Here is a 19,673-nt window from a genome sequence, read left to right as displayed (position 1 = left end):
CTTAGAAACTGATTGGTAATATAACACAAATTTTTCGAGGAGGATCTTATAAAGAATCAAATCAACAAAAAACGACAAATATAAATAAAATAAGATGAATTTTATGAATAATTTAAAATGGAAAACCAAATAAGTTGAAAACTACTGCACATATTTAGTAAATTTTTATTGCAAAAAAATATCTATAAAAATTATTTTTTTAAAAAAAAATAAAAATAAATCCCTGTAAAATTTAACTAAAAATTAAATTAATACTTTAATATGTAAGACAAACTCGTATAATGTAAGATATTTGGTATGACATTATCGATCATATTAAAATTTAAAAAAATTATGTTATAACTTGAAGAATTATACTATAAAAAAATGTTATAATATTTACTCCATTTGCTATTATAATTGTATACAATATTATATATATATATAATATAAAAAAATATCCTTTATGGGGTTAATCTTTTAGGATCTCTAGGAAACATGGATGTCTTTCTAATATTGTCCAAGCCCAAAAATAGCATAGTGACCCTTTCCAGACCTAAATATTAATATAATAAATAAAAAAATTGAATTTAAAAAAATAAATAAACTTTTTTTTAACCACCATTCATTTGCTTTTTAAAATATAATTATACAAATGTATAATTATATACAGCCTTTTTTTTTCGTCACATTGTGTTCTTTTTCGATATTAAGTGCACTTTGATATTGGGGATGAAAGAGCATAATGTAACTAAAGAAAAGGTTATCTAAAGCTATAATTAAAATGTTACAATCTTTAACATTATACTTAGTGGCCATAAAAAAAACGATTTGAAATCTTTATAACTATAAAACGATACCCGTTCTTTAAAATTAAAAATTTTATTAAAGAATGTATTGACCCTTAAAACATCCTCAATTTTTGTATTTTTTTAAAAAAAAAAAAATTGATATGAAATACCAATTTTTATAAGAGATACCTTGATTATCTATCATTTAAAAACTGCTGATTGAGAGGATTTTATAAATAATCTTGATTTATGAACAAGGTATATAAATACTCAAGCACACTTACCCCTAATTTATAGTTAGAGCAAAATCGCGAAGTATACAAAATATGCTGTATTTTTTTGTATTCTTTGTAGTGAATTGCGCGCTTATCGTGAATATGAGGGTTAAGCACGCATATATATATATATGCATTAAAAAAAATTTTAATTTAATATTCGAATCAACTCAATTAGGTTACATTTCTAAGGTAAACAAACCTATTTTATCAATCAGATTTTTTAAACTAAATAACATAGTAGCATAATTAAAAAAAAATTCTATCAATATATTTTCCAGAGGCCTGCAGAGGTACCATTTGCACGACCCCACCCGGATTTTATATTTTAAGGCCCGGACTGAATTCTTTATAAATATATTATATTTATTTTTGATTTTTATAGCTAATAATAGTGATTTCAAATATTTGGTTCTAAAATATACGGCCCAGTCCAATCCGCATATTTTTTTAAAAAAAAATTCCAGGCCCGGGTATATTTAAAAAAAAAAAAATTAAAATACGGCTCTAATATTTTCGTTTTGAATTGTTTGTTTATAATATTAATTTAAATTTTTTTTTTAAAAAAAAACGAACTATTTAAAATCTAATACAAAAAAAAAGAGTAAATTTTATTATTCGTACAAAAATCAATGGTATATTATTCGATCAGGTTAAATAATACGAATTAATGAAGAATAGGATTAGTTTTATGTATAGGACTAATATATAGTGTTGTTAAATGGCTCGATTTGAGCCAATTTTCAAAAACGGCTAACTCAATATTTTAGTCAGAAAAAATATTACCTAAGCCTCGACACTTCGTTAATAGATGTATAAACCTTAGATCTTCAAGTTTGCGTAATATATTTTTTTTTGAATATTGAGTTAGCCTTTTTTTTTAAAAAAAATCGACACAAATCGAGTCGGTAAAACAACACTACATATATGATATGTGTCTCATCGGGTAAATTAGGATTTTAGAAAATTTTCGAAGTAATTTTTTTTAAGAATAATATTCCAACATGTAATATAGAATATCTACCCCGTAAATTTCATACATGAACTACTGCTTAACCATTCGTTTTTTTTACGAATAAAAAAACATGCGCAAAGATAAAAGTATTTTTTTTAAAAAAAAAATTTACAATAAAAATGCTATTAACCTATTCCACCTCCTCCGTGGGGTCCTATACCGTACTTGAAGGCGTCGATATAACTTTGAATTTTGACCAAATCTAAAAAGACATATTATTAATAATGTTTATTAAATTAGCAAAAAATAAATATCGGTTGCCATTTTATATCTCAAAATTTCGAGTAAAGAAATAAAATGATTTTGGCAAATTTTGACGTTTGTGGCAGTTATGTTTCAATTTTGATGAGTATCGTTTATTTTGCGATACTTTTTTGTACTTTTAATTATATTTTACTTGTAAATTTTGTGGTTGATTGGTAATGAGTTTTACAACCATTTTTTTTGTATTCATTTTTATATCGTAAAAGCTCTGTTAAAAACGCTAATCGGGATCCTAATAGTTTAACCCTGCATTAGGTTAGTTAGCGTGAATTCGCGGCGACGAATGTGTGGGTAACACCGAAGATTGGTTCGAAATTATTTTAAGATAAAAAGGTGGCGACATCTTGCCAAATTTATTTATAACATTTTGGCGTCACTCGAGAATAAAAAAAAGGATATAAAAGTGCAAAAAAAAAAGAAATATACAATGAGGTATAATTTTTTTTCGTGGTGTAAAAAATAACTTTTTTTGAAATGTATTATAATTTATAATCTGTTGATTTTATACATTTTAGAATTTGTTTTTGTAGCATATAATTGATAAATTATTTAAATCTGCGATTCATATAGATGATATATTAATAAAAGTCAATATTTTATATGTATATATATTATATTTGTATTAGAAAAAATATATTGATTGAAAGTCAAAGGGTTTAATAAATGGTTGCATAATATTCATTTTTTGATAATTAAATTTAAATTAGGTCGAGAACCATTTATTTTTTTACATCGGTTATAAGCGTTTTATTATTTTTAAAATAACGTTTAAGGCATACATTTAGATGATCATTAATATCTAATTATAAAAGGATTGGGCTATATATATTTAAAAAACTAATACATTACGAAAAAATATATAAGTAATATAAGAACTGTGTTACTATTTTTTTTTTAATTATGGACAATAATTTTTAATCTTTTTTTGCAAATTAACTATTTAAATAAAGGATCAAATGTTCCGCCTAGTGCTGAACGTATTCGATATCGCGTTTTTCTCGAGAACGGTCTTTTACAGGGTGTAGCATCTCAAAGATGCTGACCGGTCTAATTTAAAAAAATTGAAACCGGAAATCAGGACACTTTTTTTAAAATTCAAGTTCCGGTTGTAAACTCTATTTATTTTGTATAATCGAAATAAAAATATTCTCTCTTTTTTTCTGAAAATCAAATAAATATTTTTTTTGTATTTGTGTTTAACAAACCGATGTTATGAAATTTGGCCCTTTCGATCAAAAGTTCGATGTCGTGAATTCTCTGGGCTCCTGAAATTACTTCTTCGCCTCTCATGTACATATCGTAACTGTTGGAATATTTCTAGAAAATATGAAAAAAGGAATTCAAAATATTTTCCCTTTAGAGGCTGTCCTAGTTATAGCTTTTCCCGCAGATTTTTAAGACAGGCATAAGAAAAGGTACAGAGTTTCATTTAGCTGATATTCCAAAATACAGTTTTTCAAGTAGCGTTGAAAAAGTAACAATATACTATGTTGAAAAAATCTGCGATCAAAAAATGAACTAGGACAACCTCTAGGTATTATACTTTTTAAATAAACAATGGGCTAATGTATATGTTCGTTATTTTCATTGGCTCTAATAACATATTTATGAAAAATAATTTTGTTTTTTTTAAAAACCACATTGGAACTTGTTTGGTCGGGCATAGTGTAGAAAGGTCGAACGGCCAAGGGAAATTTGTCGAGCATAAAAAAATCGGTACTATACTATATAATTAACAGATAAAATATAATAATACATTAAAAAATTTATTCAATAATTTAAATAAAAATTCAAAAGTAAAGTTGTGGCCATCTTGAGAAGAAAATAAAAGAATATTAAAAAGATATCCAATGCATAAATAAGATTTTAAATAATCTTTTCTTTCTCTCTTTCTTCTTTTTCTTTCTCTTCTATCCCGTAAATAAGAAATGAATAGAATATAGAAAAAAAAGGAAAAATATTTTGGCGCCTTGGATGCACCGGTTTTTAAATATCAAGTCCCAATTATTTAAATATTTTTTAATATCCGGTAACGGCCTAATCCGATACATCAAAATGGCCGATAATTCATTTAACAAATGCAAAATCCCAAAAATGTTATACTATATTTTATTTTATTTTTTTTACAATATTTTTGATCAATTTTCCCAACAATTTTTCCTGTGGAGTCGAAAAATCATCTTCGTCTCCGATGGCTACCCCGTGGTCTCTCAATATTTCTAGGGCCTCCGTGTAATCTAAATGCAGGCTTTTCGGGTATAAAAAGAATAATTTAATAATAATTAACTTTGAGAAAATAGCTAAAAAGATATTCGTAACTCTGATTTGATCGGTTTTAAAAATAGGTAATGCCATGAATGGTTATAAGAGATTCGTAGAATTAGAAATCATTGTGATTTATCGAATAAATAATTGATTTATAAAGAAAAATTAAAAAATTAAAACTGTTATTATATTTGAATATTTCGTGATAAATTATTTATTTTCAAAACACAAAAAAACTAAAATGTTTCCTTTTCCCCTGTCAGTAAGGAAGGGTGGTAATATATGATTCGGATGGCAAAACATATTGATGTCATTGACGGTTCAATGAGTGAGAAATACCGATGGGAATGTTATTATTGACGGTAAGGCATCAAAGAGACATGTTGATTTGGGAAGGACGAGGTTAGGAAAAGAAAGATAAAGAGAGGTGCCTAAAAAGAGTAGTGACGGGAAGAAATTGTAATGAATTGAATGACAGACTTGTGAATAGACTTTTAAAAGAAGAAGGTATTCCAACGGACTAATAAAGAAGTTTAGTTATTCGGGTATACGGGGGGGGGAATGGGGGGGGGGGGGGTGGAAGTGATTCATGATATCGTGGCTCATACCAGGCGATTAAGTTCTTTGGAGTATGGAGATCAAGTGAAAATCGATGATATGCAGTTTGTATAAGTCGAAGAAATTATGCTTTTGTGGATTTGGAGAAGACCCCGCAGCAAGGTTATTAAAATGGCTTTGAAAAATCAGGAAGGGTTGGTTTTGCAGTGGATGGGAATCTACCAGGAAGCCCGAAGGATTATTTCAAAGTGTGTGCCGAAGACTATGGATTTAATGTGCGTACTAAGGTTGTTCCTTTAATAAATTTCCAACTGTTTTCCTTTAAATATTTGATAATCACAGGATGGTAACTAAATTAATCACTAAAACATTCCGTGGCGAAGAAATAAATTGAATGGCGAATCACCAGCTGATTTGCCTCCGACGACGCTTCAAAATGTGTTCATTAGATTCCGGGCTCTACTATATTATTAGGATGGGAAATTCACGAACAATCATTCGTTCTAAAAGATATTCAGTTTTAACAATTTATTTATCCAAATTACCACAGTTATTTTTATACATGTCCCATTTGTATGGTTAGGTAATGGCCAAATGTCGGCGACGCCTGCCGGAGAAATTAGGTTAATATTAAAGCGTTTTAATTTATATTAGTTTGTTCCAAATTTTAGCTGCTATTTTTTTTTTTAAAAACCCCGAGGCCAAAGTGATAATTTTCGGGTAAAAACTTGGTTTAGCCGATTTTTTAACCGACTAAAAATTGTCTTAAAAGGCTAAAAATTGAGTAATTAGCCAACTATACTCCTTAGGTCCTCAAGGCTATAATAAAAGAGGATATTAGGGAAAAATATAGTTGTGTAGAGTTTCCATGGATTCCTTTAAATAGATTTTTTTACTTATATAAGTTTTTTTTTTTTAAATTGAGATAAGCAAAAAAAATTCTAATTATATTTAAGGATTCCATATATTTTTCACCAATCCGATCCGATATTTAATATAGGCACAGACTAATTATTTTTGGTTTTTTATTTAAAAAATCACCCCCCCTTCCCTTCTCGCAGATTTTAATTATATATATAATAACATAAAATATTAGTTTTTTTTAAAAATAAATTTACCTAGGCTCCAAGAAAACGAAAGGCTGACACGGGTATTGCTGAGATACTATATTTATCTCCTTTTGGTACCTTGTAGGTTTTGTTTTTTTTCAAAATGGTAAAATAATAAATTCAAAGAATAAAAAGTGAAGGCGACAAAGTCTTTGACTTTCTCGCTTTAGAAAAAGAACCTTGAAAGATAGTTTGAAGTCTCTTAAAATTAATATCAGGCCAAGTTGATGTCCGTGTAACTTTGATACCAATAGGAAAACCCAAAGAACCTTAGAACCAATGACATATAATAATACCTAGACTGACTATGTATTCATTAAAAGTGTATACATCAATGAAAACAGCTGGGGACGCTATTTTGATTACCCATATCATTATGAAAATTTTTTAAACGAGTAATTTATTCCTATGTCTGTCGCAAACTTTATTTAAAGAATTGCCTGATCATCGAGATAATAAGGAAGCAAGTTATCGATTTAATAGTAGTTTTTTAACATGAGGATAATTACTATATGGGTTTACCAAAATGGCGGGTCCAGCTGATTAACATTCAACGACGCTTCCAAATGTCAATTTATGAATGCATCGTCAGTCTATGTATTATTATATATCATTGGGTGTGGTAAGTTATCGAAATCACAGTTCATTCTTCGCAGTAAGAATTTTTGAATAACACGTGGTAAAACATATGTTTTTCAAATTTTATTTTAGAACCCAAGATTTTTGACACCTTACAATTGTCTTTCAAAAAAAATGGGGTAAAGAAATAAATTTAAAGGATTGTTTGAAATTTCTGAACATTAATACCAGGACAAATTCATGACCGAGAAACTTTGGCGATTAATAAAATTTCTCAAATTATTTCGAATGTCGCATTGTTAATAAATTATTGGAATTTACAAACTTTAAAAAAAATATACATATATTATGTGATTATGATAAACTAAACATAAATAATATATTATTATATTATGGAATAAAAAAAACAGAAACCAATTTAAACCTCTAGGTAAATCGAAACAAATCAAAATATGTTATATTAACATTCAGGTTTAGTCGCGAAAAAAAGCATTTCAAAAAATACGCATCATTATGGAGGATCAAATCAATAAATTAGGAGACCAAAATTTGATTCTTTTAATTTATAAATGAGCGTGTTCATAGATCGATAAGGTGAGCATTAAAGCCAAATCCCAGAGACTATATGATATTCATCATAAAATGCAAATACAGTTAAAATATGTCTATTTTGGGCTCTGGCTAATTCGAATAACCCTTCAATTTTGACCGAAATATGATTATTTTAATTTATAAATTAGCATGTTCATAGATTGATAAGGTGGTGGGGGGAGGGTTAAAACGAAATCCCAAGACTATAAGATAGTCATTATAAAAAGCAGATACAGTAAAAACTTGTCTAATTCGGAGCCTTGCTAATTCGGATATTTCCCTAATTTGACCAAAATTTTGAGTCCCAATACAAATTCCTATTAAATGCCGCATATTATTAAAAGCATTGATATCTAAGTTGGGCAAAAATTTTAATTCAAACGGTACCCAAATTAGACAGGTTTTATCGTATTTTGATAGATCTTTTAAATGGGGAGCGAAATGAATCCCACTTTATATTCATTCGTATTGGTTGAGTCACCTCCCCCCCCCTTCCCCTATGAATGTATTTAATCGGCTAGTGTATATATATATATATATATTTACATATTTCTTTATTAACTTGTTATGTAAGTTCTTGAAAATGTACACAAACATTTGACCTATAAGCTCGACAATTTCCCTATAATGGCATTTGATGGTCATCTCCAGATCGAGTCCAATGAATTCCGTCAGGTGTCTATGAGTGTTAGAGTCTTCGGCTCGGAAAACTTTTTTTTTTTGATTTAGAAGGGAAAAAAAAAATACATAATTCATAAGCTCACAATATTCAAAAAAAAAACCCCAAAACTGAGCTTCTGTTTTTAGAATTTCCTTAAGCCCTTAGAAAGGGAGAAATAGAACAATGAAATTATATTTACGGTTTACATCAATTTTTTCTATTTTTATACCTTTTATCAAGCCGGTAAAAAAAAATTGTGAATAAAATTAATTATTGTCGGTCTAGAATTGGAGTGCTTTGAGTTAGAAGTGGATAATAACTTATTTATTCCTAATATATATAAAAATAAAATCTAAAAAATATTAATTTTTGCCAAAGTTATAGCTCTGTCAAAATTGATCAATAAACTATTCCTATATTTGATTTTTAACTTTAATGTTGATTTTCTCATTTTAAACATTTGAGCAAGTGGAGCACCCCAATTCTGGGCCGACGATATATGTATTCCTTCATTTTTGTTTAAACCAGATCCTATCGTGTAGACTCTATCGAAATCTCCGCACAACGCCATTTGCTTATATAGCTGAGGGGATTGTGCCAAATAAGCCTTTTCCTTGAAATATTGAACGGTAAATACATTGGCTCCACCTTCACTAGCAGCTTCAACAACAAAAAAAATGATTCGAAAAATACATATTTTCTTTGATTTCCCCGTAAAAATAAAATTTATACCTAATATTTAAGAGTTAAATGTCTACGGACTCGGAAAACGTCCAAGATCACTTTAAGCGACGTTTACAATTCTGAAGAGAGAAAACTGCAATATAAAAGATCAAAAAATTGGCGCTGCCAAAATCTAACAAAATTTTTGGTATCCACTGTTAATCGCCCTAGCCCAACGAAATTCGTTAATGAAAGTTCCAGCCGATTTTTTTTTCCTTTGCCTAAACATCGTTACAAGTAGGCCTATGCAAAAATGATTCGAATAATTACGAATACGAATAATAAATTATTTGTTTTATCTGAATACGAATAATCATTTATTCGATTCGAATAATTCGTAATATTTAATAAATTGTTTAATAAATCTAACATTTGTCATTTCTATTTGTTGACCTGCCAATCTGACAGGTGATGTGTTTGGGTTTATAAAAATGCACAAATTTAAAAATTTCTGAAGTGAAAATTTAAATTTTTATTTGCCACATTTTTAGAATCTCACGAAAAAGTTTATTTTTTGAATCTCATAATAAATTGTATTAAAAATTACACAAACCAGAGGTATATAAAAATATATTACATTTCTACAATAATTAGTTAGCTAGCTTAATTATGTTAGAGGAGACTGATGAAATTATGCTTGATGTTGAAGATGAGAAAATTTATTCACTAAAGAGAGTAATCATATGGGATCAATATCAAATCCTTAAAGACAGTGAAAAGGCTGCTTGCAATCATTGCAAGAGTATTATAAAATGTAAAGGCATAACAACATCTCCTCTTATTAATCATTATAATAGGTTTCATTCACACCGTAGTAAAAAAATATTAAAATTGACATTTTTTTAAAGTCTACACCAAATTCTTCAAAAAAATTAATTTTAAGTATAATTTATTAAAATTATTTATAAATAATAATATACCTTTTAAAATTATTAATTCAAATGATTTTAAAAATTTTTTAAGTGATCTTGATTGTTCTGTAAAATCAATATGCTCCGATACTCTTAAATTGCACATGTATAATACATTTGCAGAAAAAGAACAGTTGGTAAAGGAAATAATATCTAAAAATAAAAGTCAGATTAATTTTTCATCTGACATTTTGACTAGCCCAACACAGGTTCCTTTTTTAGGGCTAACAGCCTATTTTATTGATGATAATTTTAAAATAAATGACATAATTTTGGATGTCAGTCCAATAAATGAAACACATTCAGGTGAAAATATATTTAAAGCCTTTGTTAAAATAATTAAAAATTATAAATTAGAGAATAAAATTTTTTAATATAACTTTATAATGCAACTAATAATAAAACATTTATTGATACATTTTCTATAAAATATTAATAAAAATAGGGCACATCCGTATGTAATTAATTTAATATCCAAAGAAATTTTAAAAATTTTAGATCCTTCAATTCTAAAACTAAGAAACATTATTAGAATGATTCGTAATTCCCCTAAAAAATTTAAATTTATTAAAAAATATATGTAGTTCCCTACATCTTCCCCTAAATTTTTTAAAACCAAAATTGGATTGTGAAATAAGGTGGAATAGCACCTATCAAATGATTGAAAGGGGCTTATTGTTAAAGCCTGCTATAAAATTAGTTAAAAAAGTAATAACTAATATTAAAATTCTTCAAGAAAAACAAATATCAGAGGTAAACTAAAATTTATAATTAGGTAATAATATAATACTTTGATAACATATAGGAAGGATGGGAGTATTATAAAAATTAAAGCTATCCTATTGCCTTTATATGAAACTACAAATATGGTATGTGGGGAGAATTATCCTACTTATAATTTGGTTATACCTTATTATATTTTAATTCTTGAACATCTAAAAAATGAAAAACCTGGTTTCCATAAATCCTTTAACAATAGTTTCAAGGTAGCATGTGATAAATTGTTGGGCTATTATAATTTAACTGCCGATGATGCAATAATAACCACAACATTAGATCCCAGGCTTAAAGTAGAATATTTTAAATCAATATCTGTTGATTATGATATTGATATATCCAAGTTAATGGACAAATTTAAAGAGATTTACAATAGATATACAGGTATTTAATTTACCCCCATTTAAATATGATTTTATTTTATAAGCTCATAATTAAAACTGTCAAACAAATAAGGATAAAATTAAACAAAACAGGCTAGACATTGTTTTTAAACAAAATAATATTCAACTGTGTGAAATAGATATTTTATCTGAGTGAACCAAGAGCAAAGAGTGATACTGACCCGTTAATTTGGTGGAAGGCAAATGCATATCGGATCCCCATACTCTCGAAAATGGCAAGGGATTATCTATCTATACAAGGAACATCAACTGCTTGTGAAAGGCTTTTCTCCGTTGGAACTAATTTATTGTCAAAAAACCGCATGTCATATAAGGAAGAAAATATAAGAAAAACTCTTTGCCTTAAAAATTGGCTTAAATTATAAATTAAATTAATAATATACATTTTAATTTTGTTTATAACTTGATTATTTATTATCAGATTATTGATTACATATTATTATAATTTTTTCTGTTTAAAATCAAATTTGTAATAAAAAAATTTGTCAATATATTTGAGTATGATTTATTTTATTAAAAAAAATTGATAATCGAATACAAATAGTAAGATTTGTTTATACGAATCGAATACAAATAGTAAGATTTGTTTATACGAATCGAATACGAATAATGCACTATTCGATTTGAATTCGTTTTTGAATAGGCCTAGTTACAGGTGTGTTGTTAAACGGCTCGATTTGAGCCGATTCTTAAAAACGGCGAACTCAACATTCTAGCCAGAAAAATATAGCACACGCCTCGAGATTTTGATAATAGTTGTCTAAATCTTTGTGCCATCTATAACCAAAATCTTCAGGACATGCGTAATATTTTTTCTGGTTAAAAACATTGAGTTAAAATTTTTTTAAAAATAGGCTCGAATCGAGCTTGTTTAATAAACATTAGTTATTACAAGTATAATTTATAAGATTCATCATATTATTATCATAATCACATGTCTACACCTTTAATAATATTATTGTGTAATAATAATGTTCACTTTCGTAAATTTTTTTGTAGTTCTAATTTATTGTTGTTATTGGATTTGTTGAAGCTAAAAATTTGAATTTCGGCTGTCATAATCGCTTAAACTAGTTTCCAAAAAATAATATTCCGAAATTATTTTTAGTAATTTTTGTTGAGATATACGAAAAGGTATAACCGTTAAATATTAAATATTTAAAAAAAACCCACCTAAGCTTCATATTTATTTTAATGATTCAAGATTATTCGAATTCCATGTTTAACAAAAAAAATAAGTCGTTTTAAGTATAGGCCAAAAGTGATGTTCGCGTTTTAAACGCAGGGTAAAACAAGCGATCCTGGACGGCATTCATATTAGTGATAATTAATTAAATAAATATATATATAACTCGCCTATCTTTCTTAAATTGGAGATAAAAGAAAAAACAGATGTGTCATAAAATTATATAATAATATGATAATTTAACGTATATATTTGCACGATGAAATGAGTGTAATATACGTACCAGAAATAATCTTGGGCGTGTGAATTTCTATAAAATCGCGACTCTCTAAAAAGGACCTAAATAAAGAGACTATTCCAGCTATACCAGTAAAATAAAAAATATTATGTTATAATAAGATGATTATTTGTCATATGTGAAATTTATAAAATTTGAATTTATGTCTATTATCCTTTCTATACTTGGAACAATATATTTTTCTTCCTTTCCTGCTAGCTTTCCTTATCTTTCTAAATCAATTGGAAAAAGGAAAAAAAACAGTTATTATAATATGTATATATGAGATTGACACCTTGAATCCTGAATATAGCTTGATTAGCGGGGGTTCTCAGATCGATTACTCTATTATCAAGCCTGGTGTCCTGGTTAACTACCGGTGCTTTAGGCTTATCTTTATCGTCTTTAGGATAACAAAAAGAGCAAAAAAAAATTTGTGTAATAATTATAATAGAATTCTTTCGAATAAATTTATCGAGATTAAATATATTTATTTATATATGTATAAGTGGCTTAATTTTTAAGCATAACAAATATTTAACATTATAATAACCTACTTACTTTTACGGTGTTAAATTTTAAGGCTGATAATTCTTTTCTATATATTTTTCTGAATATTTTTAATTAAAAAATTTGGATATTTGAGGTGGGGGGGGGGGGGGGGGCTGCGAGAGATTGTCAGCTGTTGACTTTAAAATTGTTTCCATATGTTCAATGATCTTTTTATTTCTATAATAAGAAAAGTTATTCATCAACCAAAAGTATCTTAATAAAATGAAATTTTTTTTACTTTACCAACCTAAAATTTCGTAAATATGAATGCAAATAGTAAATATTTATTTTTTGGATTTCTTTATATTTTCTTATTCATAAAATTAAGATTATTTAATTAACATATTTTATTAAAGGATTATTTTCTTTAAATAAGCCTTTTAACTCATTTTTATACAAGATTATATCATTTTTAAATTATTTTAAATTTATTGTTCAAAATTTAGTATTTAAAATTATCACTTTTAAATTGCAAAATAATACTATATATTATTTTTTTTATAAAAATAAAGCCTTTTAACTCATTTTAATACAACTTATTATTTTAAACTTAATTGTTCATATTTAAAATTATCAACTTTAAATTGCAAAATATGAAAAAATAAAGAAAAAAAAAGTGTTTGTTTTGAATAAAACGATTAAAGGATATATATAGTATGATCTCCTCTCCCCAGCAGAAAACCTCCCTACTCCCTAGCTAAAGACCGCGATATCTCTCTAACCCCAAGTTATCAGTAGAAGGACGAGTTTCTCCAAAGCCGGGTTTAGCGCTCATTATGTTATTGTTTCTTGGGTTTACAAATTAACGTAAAAATTCCAATTTAAATATCTGCAAAGTATCATCCATACGAGGGTTTCGTAAAACTTGTATATTTACTCAATATATGATGGAATTACATGCGCCTTCCCATCGTGATAGTTTAATTATATAGCAATAGGACAGAGAGGAAGGGCAAAAAAGGAATAATGAGAAATATTAAAAAGAAAAAGGGAAAGTTAAAAACCTTCTTTAAGCGCGTTTTCCTCTTCGGATTCGGAAGTGCTATCAGGTTCCAGAATAGGTGCAAGGGTGCGACTCGCGTCTTCTACGAGTAAAGGCAGTTGGTTGACCCGGGTCAAACTCAATGTATAAACCTTGAGAAATTTTTTTATCAGAGATAAATCTAGGAATTCGAAATCCTCTTTTTTAAAAAATTTTTTTTTATAAAAACCAAATCCGAATCTCATTTTAAACATTCCTAAAATAACCTTTTCCGGTCATAACAACATATTGTATCAAAATGGCGTTTCATTTTAGAGGGTTCAGAACCGGAAACTAGAATTCTCTAAAAACCGCGTGAAAGTTTAAAAAACCGGAAATTAGGAACTCACTTTTTTTTATATTCTAACCGAAAACCTATTTATTCCTTCTTTACCCACAAAGTTTACGGGTGATATTTCTTTTAAATATAACGACTTCAGCTAAGAATATCGCGAGATGTGGGCCATGGGTGAGTCTAAAAAGGAAGGTCAGGGTTGGGTCCGGTTCGAAAAGGAATACGGAATTTTTTTTTATAAACTGAACTGGATCTTTATCGCTATCGCTATGCGACCACTTGCCCGATCAGACCGAACTCGGATTGGTCGGATTTGGAGAGACACCACTATTTCGAACTTCGAACCTTATATTCAACATTTTTCCCTTTAGGTCGTTTGGGACAAAATTTCTTAATTTTTTTTTCTTCCTATTTTCCTCCTATAAAAATCAAGGCAATATTTTTCTCTAATTTATTTTCCCGTGGATCAGACACTCAATGGGGTACACCTTAGTCTTAAATATTCAAATTGGGTGGATTTTCCGACCAGACCCGGATATTAGCAAGGAATATTTTTTAATATTAGATTGTTGCCTTGGCTCTTTAAATCCAACTTCACTTCATAAGGGAAAGTGAAAGGATATTATCGCTGCCACATATTCTAAACCAAAAGTCATATATGTAGAAAATTATATATTCTGGAGAAAATTTACTAATTGACAAATAAAAATTTATAAAATTCACAACCTCGTTATGTAAGCTATAATATATCGTGACCAATAAAAAAAATTTTAAGCGTACTTTGACGGCATGCAATTCTAGGGAATTGAAGGTGCAGCTCTCGATCCGTGGTATATCGACCGGGAGGGAGCTTATTTTACCCCACACGTCGACTATACTCTCCTTCGGCAAGCTTTTGAAGAGAAAAGAAAAAGTCAAAACGAACGTTTTAATAAAATATCGAATAAATTTTTTTTCTATATTTTAAAAATTTGGGCCTCCCAGTTTTCCTCTAACCCAAACATTCATCTAATCATCGTAGATAAAGGGTCAAAAATTAGAGAGTACCGCAATTTTTCAGATTTTCGCTTTATACCTAATTATTTTTATGGTATAATTTTTAAAAGATTTTATTGATGAGGATTACGGATTCCCTTTTAAAATGTTACAATCAACTCAAATTGCCGGGCTCAGAGGCAGTTATCTTAGTTCCTGAGGGCCTCTTTTTGCTCCCCCTATGCGTTTTTAAAAAAATCTTATTATTAACCTTTTTAAAATTGTTTACACGTTATTTACATTTTATTTACATTTTATTTTATTTTAATATAGATTTATAAATTTATGTTATTTATAAATAACTCCTGTTTGGAATTGATAATATTATAATTTGCAGAGTTGTTAAAGGATCTAGAAATAAAAATGTGGTATCTGTATCTGTATCTAGATAGATTTTTGAATAAAATATCGGTATCTAGATATTATTTTAGACGATGTATCTGTATTTAGATCCATTTAAAAAGTATCTTTTAACAACTCTGATAATTTGGGAGAACTATTAGTTTTGCTTTATGAATTGTGGGACATAGGATTTCACCTGCAGAATTTGAAATACGCTAACAATTTAAATATCAGTTTTTTTATATATTTTTGTTAAATAAATTTAAAATAGTTTTTTTTTATTTTATTTTAAAGGTTATTTTTTTACTCAAATTATTTGGATACTTTTCTTACTTGAAAATAATTTAATTTTTGTAAAAAAAAATGTTTTACCTTAAAAAATAAATTTTTTTGTACATATGTAAATCAACAATTAAATAAAATGTATATATTTGACGATTTTATTATTATATTTAGTAATTAATACGTTTTGATTTTGAAATAACGACAAATAAAATTAATTTAAACTTTCATTTAACTCCCATGCCTTCCGTAATTTAAATAATTTCAATATAAATTTATATCAAAACTTTCATAATTATAATGATAACAATAATTTTTCTTTAACACATTCTCATTAAAAAAAAGTTAATATATCAATACTTAACACTCACTAACATAAATCACTATAAAACAAACATTTCCTGCGATAAGTCATTATTTTACTGGTATCCGAAACCTGAACCCAAACCAGGTTCAGGGATTTTTTATTGAATCCAAACCCAAACCCATTTTTTTAGAAGGAGGGTTCACATCCCTGGTAAAAAGAAGTAATGAAAAATTATTTTTTTTATTATAATTATGAAAGTTTTGATATAAATTTACATGGGAAAAAGATTGTTTAAATTGTTAGATTATTGGAATTTCTGAAAATGGAACCCCCCTTTTAAATAAAATTTATAATTAAAAAAAAATTTTGGTTTTCATCTTGTAAAGATTATTTGTGCATAAAAAATTACAAAAGATTTATTTATAAAGAATTATAGAAATTTTAGGTAGAATTTGATCAAAAATTTCTCTTCTTCAACAAAATTTTCAAAAATATTTTGACCATTTTTTTTTTCAAAACCCTGTAAAAATAATAGGGACTCAATAAAAAATAAACGAAACATAAAATTTATTTTTTAATTATTTATTCTTTAATTCAAAAGCAAGAAATTTTTGATTTTTTTTTTGTATTTATAAGATAATTTTTTTTAGTTTAGTTATTAAATTTTTAATTATCATATAAATATGGTTACTGGTTAAGCAGGACAAATATTTAGTAAAGTCTGAGGGATAAATCCATCTTTTAAATAAAAAAACGTAAGAATCTCGATACTATTATCGAAAAAATAAAATAAATTTATAAATGCATTTCCTAGTGCAACATATTTTACACATTTATTCAAATAAAGAACACACCTTCTAGAGAATTGTTTTCGATTAATTGTAGATGAAACATTAGTGGAAAAAAATGTCTTTTATATCAATTTTAGTTATTATCTTTTTTTCTTTTTCTTTTAAAAACAAGTCCCCCCCCCTTCCCCAAAGAAAAAGCCTCTAAAATAGATATTCTGAGATTTTTGGGATAAGGAAAAAATATTGAAAATTAGATAGAATGAGCAAGAATAGAAGAACAATATTGTACTTGGACAAATACTTGACCATTCTCTTGCTAATGTTAACCTCATTAACAGCTATAACGCATTGAATTGTGTGTTCCTGCTGTCTCAGTATAGCGAAACATTGTTTACCTGTTTATTGATGATGATGATAATAAAACAGATACATAAAAACGTATAATCAATACAAGTTGAATGGACAGTTTAGCCAACAGGCCCACCCACTTATTGTTTTAAAATCTTTTAACCTGCCCACCCAAGAAGCCTGCTCTGCTCAATTCACTTGAAAAATATTTAAAATTCAGACCATAGTTTTAAAAATTACCCTTAAGCCTTCTCACTACAATGTTTAAAATATTTTAGAAACATTACAGACTCCATGTTCCACAGAAATATTTTTTGATTATTACTTTAATATAAATTGCCTTTTCAATCTTGTAAGGTTATCATTTATTTTATTATAAGTTTATTTATCATAATAAAAGTTAATTTTGTAACAAAATTTTAAATTAAAAAAACTCAACAATGCTTTCTTTTTTCTTTGTTAATCTGTTTAGAAATTTGTAGATAAATTTTGTTTTGAATTTGTTAAAAATTATTAAGGTTAAGCATTATACAATAGCATAGGTTAAAATTAAAAGTATATATTTACACTAATATCAAGCAAGATCTTTGTTTCATAGAATTTGTAATTATTATAAAATTTAATAATTTTTATGCACCTTTAGATCTAGAATTTTGCCATCTAGCTCTGATCCATACCATTTGTCCATCCATTCCTTCATTGACATTGGATAATGGGATGATTTCCTTTCCATATAAACAGAGAAGAGTTGGGTCTGATTGTCCATAATTACCCATTGCAATATCCTTTTCTTCTTCATTTTCATTTAAGCAATTAGAATTTTCATCCTTATTTTGACCATTCTAATATGTTAAATTATATTGAATAAAAAATAAATAAAACATTCTATATAACAATGAATGAATAGACAAATATATTATTTCGGTATTCTCAATAAACAATGTAAATTGTTTGTTAATATTAGAGTCCTGCTAGGGAATATTTTGAAACATTTTGCTCTGAAACAAATTATAACATCTTTACAAAATCAAATCATGTATATTATGCATATTGATAATTATGTATATAAATTTTAAAATTAGAATTATAAAATTAAAATATAAACTTGTGAGGCCATGTCTTGCTTTCTTTTAGTTTTAATTTCATCTTTTTGCAATTTTTTTAATGCTTTTTTGGACAATTTTGTCTCAGAATTTTCCTTCCCATTTTCAAAAATGCTAAATTTTGATATAAATTAAATATAGTTAAATGTCAAAATTATAAAGTATAGAAAGTGTATTATAGATTAACAAATAAATAAGTTATAATCACATATATATAATAAAAATAACATAAAAATGACATAAAAATAGCAAAAAAGCATGCTATAAAATATGAATACTATAATATATAGTAAGACTAAACTATAATTAAACATCTATAACTCTACTAACCTTTTATCCTCAACAGTCATGTGGGATGGAAAAATTAGATAGAAGATAAATTGATAAATGCTAAAGGTAAACCGCACTTAAAAATGTGATTGATAAAATCTTCACACTTAATAGTTCTGTCCTTCTATGATAATGAAAAATAAAATATGAATTATGTGAAACTGTAGAATAGAGATCTACAAAGTCTATCAAATTATTCATAATATCAATTAGGGCATTTATATTCCTTCATCAAGCCTATCTATTTCTACAACAACCGTTTATTCAGATGTGCTTGATATTTGTGAATTTGCAAACATATCAAAAATATTTGTTTTATTTTTGTTAATTTACAATTTTATTTATAGATTAAGTATTAAAATTAAATAACTCTTTAGAAGAAAATAAGAATATAGTAATTTATTTTCAAATAGAAATATTTAAATTCAAATTATTAGCTTAAAATTAAGAAAATATATATATATATTTTGATAAGAGGGCTGTATTTTACAAATTTGGAACACAGATCACAGGTCGAACTTTTAAGATCTCTGATGTAGAATAATTTAAATGGATGGGTTCAGGTTCCTCGCAGCGGGATGGGAGGGGTGACAAGGGGGCAAAATCCGTCCTCCCCAAAAGCCAAAACATGCAGTTGCCGGAAATATTTTTAAAAAACAATATTATTGTATGTATTAATTTATATTTTATGATATTTATACCTATTTCTTATTAAATATATATTTAATTACATTTATTTATCACATTAATCCATAAAGTTATTTAATCAATTAATTTTGATTTTATTTTTCTTTGGCGTAATATTTGTCTATTATTTTTAAATTTTTAGTGGCGTGATATTTATCTACCATTTTCAAATTTCTAATCAAATAATAATTATGGACATATGAAATCTTTTTAAA

At 27.0% G+C, this 19,673-nt stretch overlaps 1 protein-coding gene across 1 annotated transcript; it reads right to left on the bottom strand.

The window, feature by feature from the left end:
- Positions 1-244: 244 nt before the first annotated feature.
- On the bottom strand, positions 245-18,836 carry LOC135930550 (aspartate--tRNA ligase, cytoplasmic-like). The gene is made up of 16 exons (XM_065467363.1): positions 18,772-18,836; positions 18,444-18,555; positions 17,976-18,180; positions 17,280-17,385; positions 15,014-15,125; positions 13,922-14,051; positions 12,661-12,768; positions 12,372-12,449; positions 8,613-8,747; positions 7,989-8,136; positions 6,266-6,334; positions 4,452-4,572; positions 3,962-4,048; positions 3,530-3,641; positions 2,191-2,262; positions 245-535 (listed from the first exon to the last, which is right to left on the bottom strand). Exons 1-16 carry the CDS (start codon positions 18,789-18,791, stop codon positions 444-446), a joined length of 1,707 nt encoding a protein of 568 aa, XP_065323435.1. The 5' UTR covers positions 18,792-18,836; the 3' UTR covers positions 245-443.
- Positions 18,837-19,673: the final 837 nt, after the last annotated feature.

This window comes from Gordionus sp. m RMFG-2023, chromosome 5 (genome assembly GCF_954871325.1).
Source record: "Gordionus sp. m RMFG-2023 chromosome 5, tfGorSpeb1-WG-v2, whole genome shotgun sequence".
In the NCBI taxonomy this organism is placed as follows: Eukaryota; Metazoa; Nematomorpha; class Gordioida; order Chordodea; family Parachordodidae; genus Gordionus; species Gordionus sp. m RMFG-2023.
Note: the sequence above shows the minus strand (reverse complement) of the source record. Positions and strands in the feature narration are given on the sequence as shown.